Source organism: Opisthocomus hoazin, chromosome 27 (genome assembly GCF_030867145.1).
Source record: "Opisthocomus hoazin isolate bOpiHoa1 chromosome 27, bOpiHoa1.hap1, whole genome shotgun sequence".
In the NCBI taxonomy this organism is placed as follows: domain Eukaryota; kingdom Metazoa; phylum Chordata; class Aves; order Opisthocomiformes; family Opisthocomidae; genus Opisthocomus; species Opisthocomus hoazin.
In genome coordinates, this window is record NC_134440.1 from 626777 (window position 1) to 642305 (window position 15529).

Consider the following 15529-nt stretch of genomic DNA (forward strand, 5'->3'; position numbering starts at 1 on the left):
CCATTAAAGATAATCCAACACCTTAAAACCCACAACAACTTCTCGCCTCATTTACAAGCAGTAACAGAGACCACATCTTGGAGCAGAATGCAGCTCTATCACAGCGTATTCGAGTCTTCTTTTAGGCCCCACTGATGGCAACGGCCCAGTGCGGAGGTAAATCCCACTCACCTGCTCCAGCGCTGCCGAAGAAAACGAGCTGCAGAGCTCAGTGCCCAGCTCCGGCTCCCGAACCAGGCACCGCGACACCTTCCCGGTCCTGCTCACCTACACAGCCCACGTTCCCCTCCTTAACCTCCTAAAGGACACCCGCCAGCACCCGGCGTCTCCTTCCCCACTTCTGCTTGGAAATGAGCAGGGGACAGGTCTCTCTCTCTGTCTGCGGCACCCACTTCTCTCCTCTGCTCCGCTCTACCTCAATAATACAGAAAATCCGGATGCTGCAGCTACCCCTCCTTTACACCCTGTGCACGAGTCGCTGCTGCCTCCGAAGCGCAGCCCAGAACGGGCAGGCGACCATCACTGCCCTCCACCAGCCACCACCTCCTCCAGCTGTTTCTCCCTTCTCTCCTCACCCTCTCCTCACCAGCTCTCTGCTCACTCACCCACAGAACAAAACCGAGGAGATAGCGTGATGTCCGACCTGCTGCCGAGCTGCCCGACCCCCGCTCGCACCCCGGAAGAGGGGCCAGGCCCCTTCCCCACTGTCACCCAACTTCCACGGCGAGCTGGCGCTGAGCTGCGTCTCTCACAATTGCCCCCTCTCGCCTCGCCCACCCAAAAGCCCAAGATGCCCCCCGCCATCCCAGCTACAGCCACAGGCCCTGAGCCCCCCCCGTCACACCAACCCCCCCAGCTCACCCAGAGACCTCGGGGCTCCCCACCACAACCGGGCGCAGCCCCTCCCTGCGCCACCCCCCAGCACCCCCCGACCCCCCCAGGTGCCCTCCCAGCCCTCATCCCCATCCTTCACCCCCCACCACAGTCCCCAGCATCCCCAGGGCCCTCCTTGCCCCCCCCCGGCCCCTCCACCCCCGCCCCAGCCTCCCCCTCTGACCTGCCCGGGAGGTCCCCCCCTTCTCCCAGCCCTGCACCCCAGCACCCACCGCCGCCCTAACCCCATCACTCCAGCCCAGCTCGGCCCCCTCGGGACCCCCCAGCACCTCCCAACCCCCCCACCCCAGCCCCCACCTCACCTCCCCAACCGCCCCACGCCGCCAGCCCCAAGCCCTCGGGGCCCCCAGCACCCCCTCGGCCCCTCACCCCCTCCAACCTCCCCCTGGACGCCCCCGGCCCCTGAGGGCCCTCACCACCCCCCCCACCGCCCCTCTCACCCTGCCCAGGGTCCCCTCAGGACCCCCCCCCGGGCCCGGCCCCGCCAGGCCCCGCCGCCCAGGCCGCAGCGGGCCGCGAGGGGCCCCGGGCCGGGGGCTCCTCCAGGCCGCGGCCTGCCCCAGCCGTCCCCGCCCGCCCGCCGGCGGCCGCCCCCCCGCCCGGTCCCCGCGGCGCGGGCAGCTCCTCACCAGTCTCGACGGGGCCGGGGCACCGAGGGGCGGAGGAGCGGAGCCGCCGCCTCACACACCAGCGCCGCCGCGCAACGCACCCTGCTGCCCGCCCCGCCGGGGCGCGGGCACGGGCCGGCTCCGCCCCGCCACCCGACTGGCAGCGCCGCCCGCCAATGGGCGCTGAGGCCGCGGGGCGCGCGGGGAGGGGGGGTGGGCGGTCCGGCGGGGAGGCGGGGCTGGGTGCGGCCGCCAGGTTCGGTTGCGACGGCGGCGCGGGGGGAGGGCGGTGAAGGGGCGAGGTCGGCTGCGGAGCGGCAGGGGACGCAGCCAATCAGCGCGGAAAGGGGCGGCCGCATGTAAATAAATATTTAATATTAATGAGAGGGCCGCGGCGGGGCGGTGCCGCGCTCCGGTGCCGGGAGTGGGGGGGGGGGGGGCCCGGCCCTGAATGGCGGCTTTGATTCCCGCAGCTGCCGCCGCACCGGGGCCCGGCGGTGCCTGGCGGGGGCAGACCCCGGGGGGGGGCCCGGCGGCAAACAGAGCCACGTCCCCGGGGCAGGAGGGGCCGTAGCGGCGCTTCCCAGCACGTCCCAGTACGCACCAGTCGCAGCTCCAATCCCAGCATCAGCCGAGATGCGGAAATACCGGGGCCGGGGGGGCCGGGGGGGGCCGGGCTGAGCGCCCGGTGACCCCGCCGTGGGGGTCGGACCCCGCCCCGAACCCCCACCCCGGATCCGGGGCGCTGCTTCGAGGGGTGCGAGCCTCCCCCCCCCCCCCCCGCCTTGGGGGGGGATGCGCGGCGCCGGGAGCCGCTTTGGGGCCCAAAGGCTGGATTGGGGCTTTTTCGGCTTTTTCGCAGCCGTGGGGGTGCCAGGGGGCTCCGGGTGCCCCCGGGCCTGCGCCTGGGTGAGCCCCCCCCCCCGCCCCCCGGGAGCACGCGGGCGCGGGGACAGCCCCCGGGACCCCCTCACACCGCAACGGAACCCCCGAAGAGCGCGGGGCCCCACGGGGGGTGGGGGGGCAGAGCGGGGGGGTCGGGAGACCCGGGGGTGGGGGGCAGAGGTTTCCCGGCCCCAGGCCGACGGCGCTGCGGAGCCGCTGCAGTCCTGCCCACCCCCCCCCCTTATTACCTGTGAGCCCCCCAGCCTTGCCTGGGCCTTCCGTGGCCCCGGGGGGGACCTGGGGGGTCCCGGTGCGTGGGGCCAGCACCGAGCGTCCCCCCGCCTGCCTGTGCCCGGCCTCCCCCTCCTGCCCCAGCGCCCACCGGGGGTCCCGGCTGCCCCCGGCCCACGGGAGGGGGACCCGAGCAGTTCCCGCGGCCGGTGACAGGGACCTGGGACATCCCCGCGGAGCCGGGCCCCTGCCGAGCCCCTCGCAGCCCGCACCGCCCCGCCGCTCCCCCGCCCCGAGCCCCCGCGCCCACGCGGCTCCCGCGCCCGGGGAGCAGATGGTTTCCATGGCAACAGGCGTGATGACGCACGCCCCGCGCTCCCACCCCCTCCCCACGGGGCCTCCAGCCCGCGCTGGCAGCGGGGGGGGGGGGGGGGTGGAGGGGGGGCACACGCAAGCACACGCGTGTGCACCCACCATGGCACGTGCCCGCGCAACCCACGGCACGTGTGCGTGCCCGGCACGCGCACCTGCGGGGCGCGGACGCTTGCACACGCGTGTGCGTGCTCGCCGATGCCCCGTGAGCACGCAGCTGTGCGTGCCCGGTCATGTGTGCACTGACACGCAGTGACACGCAGTGACATGCGGTGACATGCGGTGACACGCAGTGACACGCACACCCACGCACGCGCCCCCAGCCCCGCCATCGCCCCTCGGGGCCCCCCGCGCCCCGGCCGGGGCCCGCGCAGCTCGGCGGCGGCGTTTCTCGTCGTTTATTGAAGGAAGACTATTTCTAGAACCAAGGCTACATCGGGGCGGCACCTCCTCCCCCCGCGTCGCCTGTCGTAAAAAGCCGGGGGTGCGGGGAGCTGGGCGGGGGGGGGGGACATGGGGGGGGGCAGCCTGCCCGGGGAGACCCCCTCGGGGCGCCGGCGGAGGGTGAGCGGGGGCCGGAGCGAGGGGCCGGACCCCGCTGGGACGAGGGGCTGGTGACAGCGTGGGGGGCCCCGCTCCGGCTAGGGGGGAACAAGCGGGGCTGCACCAGAGCTGCGGGGGGGGGGGGGTCGGGGGTCCCCGGGGCGCGGGGCCAGGCCACCCCGCAGCAGGGAGCTCTGCGGGAGCAGGGGGACGCTGGCTGCTGGGATCGGCAGTGCCCATCACCGTGGCATCGCGGCCCAGCTGGGGCGGGAAGGGGGCCGCGGGGGGTCGGGGGTCCCGCCGGAGCTCACCAGGATTGTGCTGGGTCAGGACCTCCCTCGGGCCCATGCTTTGTGCTTGGGCTGGCGGCTCCGGGCTGTGGCACCGGGACGGGGCTGGGGGCGTGGGGCGGGAGGGGGTCGCAGGGCCGGGACGGGGCTGGGGGTGCGGGGCGGGAGGGGGGCGCAGCACCGGGATGGGGCTGGGGGCTCGGGGCAGTGGGCACTGTGCAGGGACTGTTCCTGCCCCGGGTCGCTGCCCGCAGGAGCAGAGCACTGTGGCGTGGGGACGGGGGCACGGGGAGGGCCCGGGACGCGTGTGGCTGTCCCCAAGGGTGACACCGACACCCCCAAGTCGCACCGTCCTGCCCACCCACGAGGGCCGACATGGGGTCCCCCACCGAGGAGGGGACGTGGATGGGGACAGGCCCCGGTGCTGCGGGGGGGGGGTGACCTTGTGCTCCCCGGCGGTGCCCGGCCGCGTGTCCCCGGTGCCGTGTGCTGAGCGCGGGGCCATCAAGCACCCCTGGGCCCCGTGGGTCACCCCGTTGTCACCCCCAGACCTGGGGCGAGCGCAGCCCACGCCGCCGGCCGGTGCGTCGCGGCGTCCTCGCACAGTCACAGTGATGGCACGGAGGACTAGGGGACGGCCCCGCTGCGGTGCCACGTCCAGGCGTGGGGGGGAGAGGGGGGGACCGGAGGGGGGGTGCGGGCCAGTCCGGGGCTCTACATGATGCTGCACTTCCCCTTGATTTTGTCTGTCCTCTTCTGCTTGCTGGAGCGCTTCCCGTCGATGGTGAGGCTCACGTTCCTCCTCTTCTCCAGGTTCAGCAGCTCCTGGAAGAGCTCCTTGACGTTGTAGTTCATCTTGGCCGAGGTCTCCATGAAGGCGCATTTCCACTCCTTGGCCACGGCCTCCCCCTCCCTGCTCTCCACCTCGCGCTGCGTCTCGTCGCACTTGTTGCCCACCAGCATGATGGGGATGCTCTCCACGCTGCCCTTGATCTGCACGATCTGCTGGTAGATGGGCTTCAGCTCCTCCAGCGACTGCTTGCTGGTGACGGAGAAGACCAGGATGAAGGCATGGCCCTTGGAGATGGAGAGCCGCTGCATGGCCGGGAACTGGTGGCTGCCCGTGGTGTCGGTGATCTGCAGGGTGCAGACGCTCTTGTCGCAGCTGATGACCTGGCGGTAGGTGTCCTCGATGGTGGGGATGTAGGTGTCGCGGAAGGTCCCCTTCACGAAGCGCAGCACCAGCGAGCTCTTGCCCACACCGCCGGCGCCGAAGACCACCACCCGGTAGTCGTTGCTCTGCTCCGGCATCGTGACCCGGAGGTGCTGCCGCTGCAAGGGAGAGGCCAGGGGCAGGCGTCACGCCGGGAGCGGGGGCTTCGGCACGGACCTCCGCGGGCGCCAGGCTGGGGGTCAGTGGGGCAGCCCCCCCGACCCCGGCTCACAGCCCCCCTGGAGATGCAGCTCCCCCTGCTCCGACCAGGCCGACGCAGCCGGGGGGTCCCGGCCCCCCCCGTGCCCTTGAGCTGCCCTTGCCTTGCTCGCCGCCCGCCCGGGGGGGCAGCGGCGTTGGCTATTTTTACCGCCCGCCCGCCGCGGCCATATGGCCGAGCCACGGCCACCGGCACAGCAGCTGCAGCCGAGGCTGCCGGGGCAGCGTGCCGGGGAGGGGGGCGGCATGCTGGGCGCCCATGGGACCCCCGGAGCCCCCCGGCAGCAGGAGCAGCTTCGTGGGGCAGCCACGGGCCCAGCGGGGACCCAGTGGCACCCAAAGCCCCACGCGGCCCCTCCGGCTCTCGCACACGCGGCTGCTGCGGCTGCCGGCTACGGAGGGGCCATTTCACGCCGAGACCTGGGCGCGTGCCACGCTGCCCTGCCACCCCCTGTCCCCCTCTGTCCCCCCCCGCGTGCCACCGCTCTGCTCCGCTCCCCCCCTGGGGATGCAGCGGGGAGCGGGGGGGACGCGGGCACCGGGGGAGAGCGTGGCACGGCCACGGGCTCACGGCCCGCAGGTCAGAGACCCCCGTGGCCACCTCTCGCTCTGCCAAACCTCGCTGCCCGCTCGCGGGGGGTCCCTATTTATGCCCCCCCCCCAAAGCGACGCAGCCCCAGGGTGCAAAATGAGGGGGCACCAAGAGGCCGAGCCGCGGGCTGAGCATCGCCTCGGGCAGGCCCTGCCTCAGTTTCCCTCCCGCGGCACCGGGCTGGCAGCACCAGCTCTGCCCGGTGAGGGGTCCCCAGCGCATGTGGGCGCAGCACGGAGCCGCGGGACCCCTGAACCTGCCGTGGGTCAGGTCTGTCCCCAGCCGGCTCCGCTCCCCCCCGCCTGCACCCCAGCTCGGGGACCAGCAGCCCCGGGAGGGGGGGACAACAAAGCCCCTGGGGCAGCCCCGCGCTGGCAGCCGCCCCGGGCACCGCAGCTCCCCCCGCCCCGGCACCTCGGGGGGAACCAGCCCCTTCCCGAGGCTGCTGCACCCCCCCTGTGTGGATCCAGGGGCCCGGATCCCACCGGCAGCCCCGACACCCCAGCACGTCCCCCAGCCCCGGGCAGGGGCTGGGAGCTGGGGAAGGAGCCCACCACCGCAGCCTCGGGCACCCAAGGAGCTCGGCCCACGGGGGGGTCCCCGAGCACAGGACAGAAAAATGCCCCCCCCGCTCGGATCAGATCCCACCACGGGGGGCTTCGCTGGCACGTGGGGGCAACACCAGAGCTGGGGCAGGGCTGGCGGTGGTCCTGCCCGTCCCGCCTGCCCCCGGCACAGCCGAGAGCCCCCCCGGTCCCGCGGCCACGGCGTGGGGTGCTGAGGCCCAGGCGCTGGGCTGGATGGGGCCTTCGCAGCACCCGGGGGGGCCCAGAGCCCCCCGACCCCAAACAGCCCTCTGTGCCTGGGGGTCTGGACCACGGCCTCCCCTCGGCTCCCGGGGATGGGGCTCTGCACCCCCCCCCCAGCACCCTTCCACTGTGACCCCCAGCGCTGGGGCAGACAAAGAGCCGGTGGGGGGGCTGGGGGTCGGGGTGGAGGGGCAGGGGCAGGACGGAGCTGGGGGGCTGAGAAGGGGCAGGACAGGGTTGGGGCAGGATGCGGCTGGAGCTGGAGGGGCAGGGAAGGGACCGGGGGTGCTGGGAAGGGATGGGATGGGACTGGAGGGGCTGGGATGTGGTTGGGGGTACTGGGAAGGGGCAGGATGGGGCTGGATGAGGACAGGGCTGGGGGGCTGGGGCAGGATGGGGCTGGGGGTGCTGGGAAGGGGCAGGAGGGGCTGGGAAGGGGCAGGATGGGGCTGGGGCAGGACAGGGCTGGAGCTGGAGGGGCTGGAGGGGCTGGGGGGGCAGGGAGGGGGCTGGGGGTGCTGGGAAGGGGCGGGCTGGGGCAGGACGGGGCTAGAGCTGGAGGGGCTGGGGGGACTGGGGGGGCAGGAAGGGGGCGGGAGGGGCTGGGGGGGCTGGGAAGGGGCGGATGGGGCAGGGAAGCGGCCGGCTGGAGGGCCAGGGCCGGGGTCCCACCGCCCCGGGCCGGGGTCCCGCCCCGCGCCCCGCTCCCCGTCCGCCCCGCTCCCCCCGGCCCCGCCGCGCCGGGCGCATTGCGGTGCCGCCGCCTCACCGCGTCCTGCCCGGGATCCGCCCTCGGCTGCGGGGCCTCAGCGCATGGCCCGGCCCGGGCGCTCCCGGCGCGGCGGGGCCCGGTGCGGGGCGGTGCGGCGCGGCTCGGTGCGGTGCGGCGGGGCCGGCTCGGTGCGGTGCGGCCGGCTCGGTGCGGTGCGGCCGCCGCAGAGCCGATCCCGCCCCGCCGCCGGCCCCGCCCGCCGCGCCCGCCCCGCCCGGGGCCGCCGGACCCCCGCACCCAGCCCCGAGCGGCTCCGGGACGGGCGACGGCAGCGGCGGGGCCGGGAGGGCCGGGGACAGACGGACGGGGATGGGGACACACAGACAGGGATGAGGACGCGGAGATGGGGACAGACGGACGGGAAGGGGACGGACAGACAGGGACACAGGGGGATGGGGCTGCACGGAGAGGGACAGACGGACAGGGCTGGGGACAGGAACACTCGGACAGGGACAGACGGACAGGGATGGGGGCACGCGGGGCTGGGGACAGACGGACGGGGACAGAGCGGGACGAGGACGCCGGGGCAGGCGTGTGGACGCACGGCCAGGGACCCCCCCACGGCCACAGACGCAGGGACAGGCGGGTGGGGACACGGGGACAGGGGGACACCCCGCCCGGACAGACGGACACCCACGGCCCGAGCCCGCGGGGACGTCTCACGGAGCCCACGCGCGGGGTGCTCTGTCCCCTCCCCGCGCCCCGCCGGGACCCCCAAACCCCGCAAGGGACCCCGAGCCGCTCCCGGCAGCAGCACCCGGCCCCCCCCCCCCCCTCCGAGGGGACAGGCGGGGGGTCCTGGGGTGGCACCCGCTGGGCCCGGGGGACCCTCGGTGCCGGTCGAGGGGGCCCGGTGCCCGCTCTGAGGGTCCCGCAGCGGCGGGGCGGGGGGTGCGGGGGGGCTGAGTGACTCCCCGCGCTCGCAGCAATTAAAACCCGCAGCAGCCGTTAATGGCGGCGGGGGGGGTTGCGGGGCCGTGGCGGCACCCACGCGGCTGTCACGGCGCAGCCCGGGGGCGGGGGGGGGGCCCCGCGGGGGACAGCAGCCCCCCCCCTCCCCCTCCCCCTCCCCCCGAGGGATGAATGAGCTCGCGAGCCCCGCGGCCCCGCCCCCGCCCCATTCATCGCTCGCCGAGCCACGCGCCGGGCGGAACCACGGCGGTACCGGGGCGGGGGGGGAGGTGGGGTGGGGGTCGTATCCCGCCGTCCCCAGGGGTCTGGCCTCCCTTGGGGACACGCGTGGGCCCCGGGGGACGGCGACACCGAAGGGGGGGCGGAGCCGCAGACAGGGCCCATCCTCCCCCTCTCCCACAGCACCCAGGGCAATACCCCCCCTCCGGGGGGAGCACCCCCAGGGCTGAGGGGGCACAGCCCAGCACTTCACAGCCCCCCTCCCCACTCCCACAGCCCCCCAGAAGAAGGAAGGGGGTAAAAAGGGGGGCCCAGGCCATTCCCCCGCTGTCCCCCAGGGACATGGGGGACCCCCCACCCCTGCTCCCCATAGCCAACCCCCCCGGAGCCTTGGGGTGCTGGTGAGGAAACCTCCCCGTGACAGCTCGGCGGGGCCTTAGCACATCAGCTGCGTGACTGCAGCCGGAGCCACGCGGGAGGAAGGATGAGGAAGAGGAGAGGGGGAAACACAGCACCAGGGGATGCTGTGACCTCGGGGCCCTGCTTCCACTGGCACTGCGGGAGCTGCTCGCCTTCGCCCCGTCACGGGGGGGGAAGCCCCCCAAGCAGAGGGCTGGGTGCCGGCCCCGTGAGGCAGAGGCAGGGGCTGCACCCGAGCAGGGACGCTGGGCGCTGCGCTCCCCCCGCGTCCCCCCAGCACGGAGCGACATGGCCCTGTGCTGCCTGTGAGGAGGGAAATAACACACACAGAGGTTTATACCACGTCAAGACAGATTACGTTCTCATCAGGCCCTGCTAATTTGTGTCATCTGAGGCCTAAAATAACCCATCCTCCCTCCCCCCCTTCCACTCCAGGTTTCTCAAAGCAAGATTAATTGACTGTGGTAGGCTGCAGCAATTAAAACACCCAGCACCAGGAACTGTCAGATGATCCTCATCAGCCTCCATATGCTGCAGCCCTGCCAACCACTGGCTCCAAGCTGCTGCTTCGCAGTCTCCCCCATCCTTCTCGCTGCTTGGATCACGCTAACAGGGGCTGCACCACAGCCAAGCCCGCTCCACGGCGTTGCAATTCCATCAGCGCTTCCCCGAGCTCCGCTCTGCCTGCGGAAGCTGCTGCCGAAGCGAAGGCTACGGCTGATTAAAATGCATCCCCCCGGGAGAGGCTGGCGAGGAGCTGCAGTTCCCGGGCGGGCTGTGGAGCGGGAGCCGCTGATGGCCGCAGCCCCGGAGGGAGCGGGAAGGGGGGGTTCCCTGCTCCAGCCTCTGCTCCCGGCCCAGCAGGGCAAAGCCGAAGGATGACGAGGGGACAGCAGCTGGGTGAGCTTCCCTGGGGGCCACACTCTGGAGGCATGGAGAGATCTGCTCGTGCGCAGTCAGACGCCAAGTGCCTCTGATCAGCCCTTCCACAACCTCATCCACCCCCAGGGAAGAGATTTCTCTCCTTTGAAAACACCGAGCAAAGGCCCTGCAGAGCCTCTGTAAGGCAGCGCGGCCGCGCGAGCCTGCCGGCTGCGAGCGCAGAGGCTGCGGGAGCAGCCCCGCAGCTGCGTTTGGCGGCGACCGCTGCGCCCATCTCGCTGCAGACCCTTTAAACACGAGCACTTGCCCTGAAATATTAATGCTGGGAATTGCTGCTGCCCATTGCTTCCGAGCTAATGGATCCCAGGCGCCGCGAGTGCTGCGGAAGGGCCTTCAGCCAGGGACGGGAGGATTCACAACCGCTACATTAACACACGGCTGGGGGCTGGCGCTGGGCTGTGCTCAGCGTACGGATGAGATGCGGAGAACGAAGCACGGGACAGGGGCAGGGCCTGGCCTCATTTCTTCCGTTAATCACTCTCAGAAAGGCAAGCTCCCGCAGCCGCTCCTGGGTTAAGATGGCAGCTCTGCTCCGGGGAGCTGCGGCACCAGGCAGCGCAGCCGCCCCAGAAGGGACGTTATTTTTGGCAGCTATCACAACCAGGTTTTGCTCAAAACTAAGCTGGCAGAAGCAGCTTAGTGCAGCTGTGCAATCCATGATCCCACCTGCTTTCTGCTACTGCTTCTCACCTTCTGGGACCCCGAGAGCCAAGGAAGCAGACTCTCAGCCACAGCCTCTGCGGCGGGGGTCGGGGGGAAGGAGGGAGGGGGCTGGCTCCGCAGATTAACAGGAAACCACACGCTTGAAGAGCTCTTTGCAGGCGGCCTTAGAACCAGGTTCTTAACATTTGCATCGACTAATCTCTGCCCAAGCTGCTGCACCCGCAGGTCCAATGGGCAGGGACAATACCTTGTGACACCCACACTGGGACACTCCTCATTTTTATCTGCCTCTGAGCACACAGGAAGAAGTTCTCTTTCAGGTCAGTACAGAAATGCCACCTGGACTGGGATGTTTCACTTGGCTGTGGAGCTTCAGTGTCCGCCTCAGCCGAAGCAGAGGCTCGTCTCCGGTGCCGTTTGCAAGGGAAGGAGGTGAGGTTTGCTTCCCATCGCTCCCATGCTCACCACTTGAAGAAGACCAGCCCAGCCAGAGCTGCGTAGCCCAGCACCAGGAAGAGAACCTTCAAGAGACGGTCGTTCTTGTCTTCCAACTCCTTTGCAAGCACCTCAAAGAAGGTGATGAACAAGAAAGTGCCGCCTGCGATTCCTTGCAGGAGCAGGGAAGTAATGTTGCTGGCCGTGTTTTGGGTGCTCTCAATCCCCATCCCAATGCTAATGCCCAGAGGAATCATCAGGCTCACCGTCACAGCCATCTTCACGGCATCCTTCAGCGGCAACGAGGTTTTGGCCATGCTGATGCCCAACGCCACCGCTACCAGCGTCTCGTGAATGGCAACTCCCAGGAACAAGCTCATGACTTTGCCGCCCTCCTCCTGCAAGCCGAGGGCCAGTCCCTCGAAGATGGAGTGCGTACACAAAGCAAACGCCAGCCCGATGAGCCGTAAGGGGCTGGAGCGGGAGAGCTCCTGGATATTCAGGCCGTGGCTGTGGGAGTGGTGACCGTGTTCACTGTACAACGGGCGCCCTCGGGAAGAAGCAATGAAGGGACTCTCATATTCCGAGTCACTCCCGACATCCGAACCGGCATTGAAGGTCTCCAAGTCAATGAAGGAGGGCTTTTCCTTCTGGAAGGTCAAGATGAGCTGCTCCACAAAGACCGTCACAAAGAAGCCGACCATCATGATGGTCTCGGCCACCGGGTAGTCCGTGGTCACATTCCCCTGCCTGAGAACTTCATCGAGCTGGAATGAAGCAAACAATCCACACCTTCAATCAACCAACCACCTTTGTCCCTCTAAAAGGAAACATTCCCAAAGTTAAAATTGCTAAATTGATCTACGATGCTTTAACACCCTTGTATACAGGCCTTGATGTCAGATACAGGACCCCGTTTGCCTCCCAGTGGAAGGTCGGTGGCTGTCTGAAAGTTTCAGACACATGCCGAGTGGCAGGAGTTTTGAGCCTCACACCCCAGGCAACGCTCAGCCTCCTCCTGCATCAAAACCCCCTCCAGTTGCTCCATGCAGACAGTCAGCAGTAGCCAAATGGGAGGCGGGCAAAGCTCGCCCTCGTGAGCTGAAGCACCAGGCACAGCACAGCCATCTGAGGTGGCTTCCTGGGCCGCTCTGGCAAGACACAGACCCTTCCCCCCCACTTCCCGAGGGGCAGGGGGCCTGGGCTCCTGCAGGGCACACGAGGGGAGGGTGCTCCCTGATCTACTCCATGGCACAAGTTCGTTAACGCTGCCCGAGAGGCTCGTGAGCAGTTACCTTTCCTCTCACGGCAGGCAGCAAGGCATTGAAGCAAGTGGCCAGGAAGACGCCTCCTCCAAAAGAATTGCAGAGGGCAAGGACCTTCTTAGAGCGATGAGCTTTCTCATAATCAGCCTCAATTATCTTGACAGGCAGGAGGGACCCAGCCAGCATGAGGACACAGATGCCCAGCAGACACAGCACTTTGATGGCCACAATCTTCATCGTGCTTCCTGGTGGAGGCTCCCCGCCACGGGCCCTGAGGCTGGTGGCTCTTGGGGGTCCCTCCAGCTGTGGTTAGAGTGGGTACATCAGCAGGGGACGGCACAGACAGACCTCCAGAGAAGCGTTCTCCTGGGCTCTGTGCCTGTGGGCGGGAGTAAAACAAGAGAGGCTTTCCCACATCAGCACTCACTGTGTGGCACAGCACCTCGCATCCCAAACCACGCCAGCCTCTGTACAGCAACCACCTCAGCTCCCAGAGGCAACGGGCAGAGATGACAGCGGCAGCACCTCACACACAGCCAGCAGAGAAAAATTTAACTGCAGCAAACAGTAACTTAAAAACCTTGCGAGAATTGTACTGGCCACACAGGACTGGCACAGCCTCAGTTTTTGGAGGTTTCACTTGAAACACCTACGCCGTGACAGACACAGAATGCTCAATCCTGCAATAAGATCCACCCGAGTCCAACCAAAGGATCAAGCCTTTGGTTTTTAACCACGAGAAAACAACACGGACTTGAGCTGTTGGTATCTGTCACCCAGAAATGAACTGAAAGATCTCCCTTCGGCATTCACACGGGTTTTTTGAAACGAGACTATCAGATTCCTTCCTGCGCGGCTCCCTGAGCCACTGTCACACCTCGCTGGGGGGGCTGCAGCCTCTACCATTGGTTGGTTGCTCTGTCCCAGGAGCCAGTGGAAGTTTCAACAGCCAATCAATAAGCACATCTCTAAAGGAAACCCTACAGAGAAATCACTGCAAGGTTCTCTACTGTCCACAGGGTGTAACAGAAGAGGAGGCGAGGTTGTTTCATACAAGAGAAAACTGAGAGATTTGAGTGGCCTAGGTCATGAAAATCGACTTAATTTGAAATGTTTCCATCCAGGTTACATGCAGTGGGAGTGAAACTTGTTTTCCTAAAATAATTTTACAAAATAACAGTGTTAAATCTATTTATAAAAACACAAACGTGAACAGATCCCTCTACCGCTGCGCCTTGCAGCAGCACAGCCGGCACCTCGGAGGATTTCACTCACCGCTTGCACCGAGCTGACTTGTGGGTCACCTCAGCAGCACTTCGAGCAGGTTCCCTCGCAGGTCACCCAGGTTTGGGCTGCCAGATGGCCCCAAGCACTGACGGGACGCTGCAGCGCACATCGGGGTACAGAACTAAAACAGAACGCTTCCAGTCACGCTGACACCCACACCTGTGATGGACAAGGTAAATAATTGGATACCTGTTTGCTGGAGCGGCAAATTAAGCTTAATACAAAAGTTTCCTGAGGCTAAAGTCTCCCTCGAGGCTGACAGTATTAATCACTGTCACCACTTCTGTGCAGCAGGCTGCATAAATGGCGCTTTTATTAAAAGGGAAGTGGGAGACTGAATGACTCTCTACTTTTTCAGAGTCTGCAGTTCCAGCAGAAGCGAGCAGAGAGGTCATGGCAGTCAGGACATCTGCGGCAGGTCTGCTTCTCAGCCGGGCGTCCACGGGAAGCGACGTTCGTCAGCAGAAAACCCTACTCAGATGACACTGATTAACTCACTCCCTGGCGAACCCCGCAGACGAGCCAGGTATGAACAAGCCCAGAGCCTGAATCTCGGTGTACGTTGACAGGGCGTCCGCAGCAGGCAGCCTGTCACCGTGGCTGATGAGCAGGCTCCCTCTCCAGAGACGGTCGACTCCAGGACTGCCAAGGCTCGTCAGCGCCGTGCTGACACAGCTAACGAGTCACCCTGCCTTTGTAAAGCACGCGCTGCGGTTTCAGCATCAACAGAACGACAAGGGTTTCGCCTCACACGGTGACAGCATGTTGTCATGCCAAGCTTTTCAAATGAACTCACTCCCAAAACGACATTAGCAACAATGCCTTGGGATCGCAGCTCACGAGAGCTCGCGACTGCACCAGCCGGGTGCGACGGCACCGCCCTCACCTGCTGCGTCAGGCGGCCAGACAGCTCCCAGGGCAGAGGAGCGGAAGAAAAACCTCCTTTTCCAGAACTCACACCCCTCTAGAGCACGCCTGGCTTCCACTCAGAAATTCAGAACACACCCAACTTGATCCTTTTTTCCTTCTCTTTTTAACCCAGTAACAGCCCCACTAAAGCGCAAAGCCTCCAGCTCCTGACAGCAGGGGAGCGGCTGCCCTCCAGTGCCCCCTGACCCGAGGCGGAAGGCGCTGAGTGAAAAATGAAGCAGCAAGTGCAGAAATACCTCGTACTTCTCCTCCCCTGCTCTTTCCCACAGCCCAGCGTTCAGGAGCCAGCACCGCCGGTGCCTGGATTATTTCAGCAGCCTGAAAGCTTCTGTAATAAAGAATTAAGGCAGGTACTGCTTGGCTTAGAGGCTGTTAAACAGAGCGGACAGCCCCCTGTGGAAGGAAAAAAAAAGGTTTCCTTATGCACAATCCTTTAAATCTCAGTTTTTCTGTCAAAAGCACACTCATGATGCCCCAAACACCCCGTGATGCTGACGCCAGGCTGGATTCCCCCCGAGCTGTGCTGGCCCCGGCACCTCCAACACCTGAGCCCGCTTAGAATCACCCGGCCACCCGGGAGAAGGGGGTGCTGGGCGGGGGGGACCCTCCTAGGCTTAAACCTGCTTCAGAGTCCCAAAAGGGTGCAGAGATAGGGGGGCTACAGGGGTCTCTGGGAGAGGGGGGCGGCAGCTCGGCCTGGGAGCCCCTCACAGCGGGGACGGGGCCCGGCCTGAGGCCCCGCTCTGCCGTGGGCCCCGTCACCCCCCGCACCCCACGACCCCGCCACCGACCCCCACCCCCCAGTACCTCAGCAACACCCCCCGCAGCCCCGGCGTCACCCCCGCGACGCCTCCCGGCCCCCGCAGCCCCGCCACCACCTCACGAAACCGCCCCCGGCCCCCCCGTACCCCAACCGCCACCCCCGGTTACCGCGGCAACGGCCCCCTCCCCTCACGCACCGGCTCCCGCTCGCGCCCCGTCCAGGCAGACTCACGCAACGGTGCCCGCCCACGACCGCCGTCCCATTG

The 15529-nt window shown here is 67.6% G+C and overlaps 3 protein-coding genes across 9 annotated transcripts in view; all 3 read right to left on the minus strand.

Moving 5' to 3' along the window:
• Positions 1-1645, minus strand: part of GNG7 (G protein subunit gamma 7) — a 77074-nt gene extending 75429 nt beyond the window's left edge. For 4 of the 5 annotated variants that reach the window (XM_075444078.1, XM_075444076.1, XM_075444075.1 and 1 more), the window contains exon 1: positions 1524-1644. The gene's annotated coding sequence lies outside the window, so the exon portion shown is untranslated. Of the gene's footprint in view, positions 1-1523 lie in introns of all 5 variants that reach the window. The other variant, XM_075444079.1, reaches the window with a different exon arrangement.
• Positions 1646-3373: 1728 nt separating this feature from the next.
• On the minus strand, positions 3374-10670 carry DIRAS1 (DIRAS family GTPase 1). 2 transcript variants are annotated; one of them, XM_075444301.1, is made up of 2 exons: positions 10612-10670; positions 3374-5155 (listed from the first exon to the last, which is right to left on the minus strand). In XM_075444301.1, the coding sequence occupies exon 2, from the start codon at positions 5132-5134 to the stop codon at positions 4538-4540; it is 597 nt and encodes a 198-aa protein (XP_075300416.1). In that variant the 5' UTR covers positions 5135-5155; positions 10612-10670; the 3' UTR covers positions 3374-4537. The 2 variants fall into 2 exon arrangements, with proteins under 2 accessions (XP_075300416.1, XP_075300415.1); XM_075444300.1 differs by lacking the exon at positions 10612-10670 and adding an exon at positions 7426-7517.
• A 362-nt stretch (positions 10671-11032) lies between these two features.
• Positions 11033-15513, minus strand: SLC39A3 (solute carrier family 39 member 3). Of its 2 annotated transcripts, none has more exons than XM_075444298.1 (5): positions 15461-15513; positions 14738-14894; positions 13560-13730; positions 12315-12663; positions 11033-11786 (listed from the first exon to the last, which is right to left on the minus strand). In XM_075444298.1, the coding sequence occupies exons 4-5, from the start codon at positions 12519-12521 to the stop codon at positions 11046-11048; spliced, it is 948 nt and encodes a 315-aa protein (XP_075300413.1). In that variant the 5' UTR covers positions 12522-12663; positions 13560-13730; positions 14738-14894; positions 15461-15513; the 3' UTR covers positions 11033-11045. The 2 variants fall into 2 exon arrangements, with proteins under 2 accessions (XP_075300413.1, XP_075300414.1); XM_075444299.1 differs by lacking the exon at positions 15461-15513 and adding an exon at positions 15432-15447.
• Positions 15514-15529: the final 16 nt, after the last annotated feature.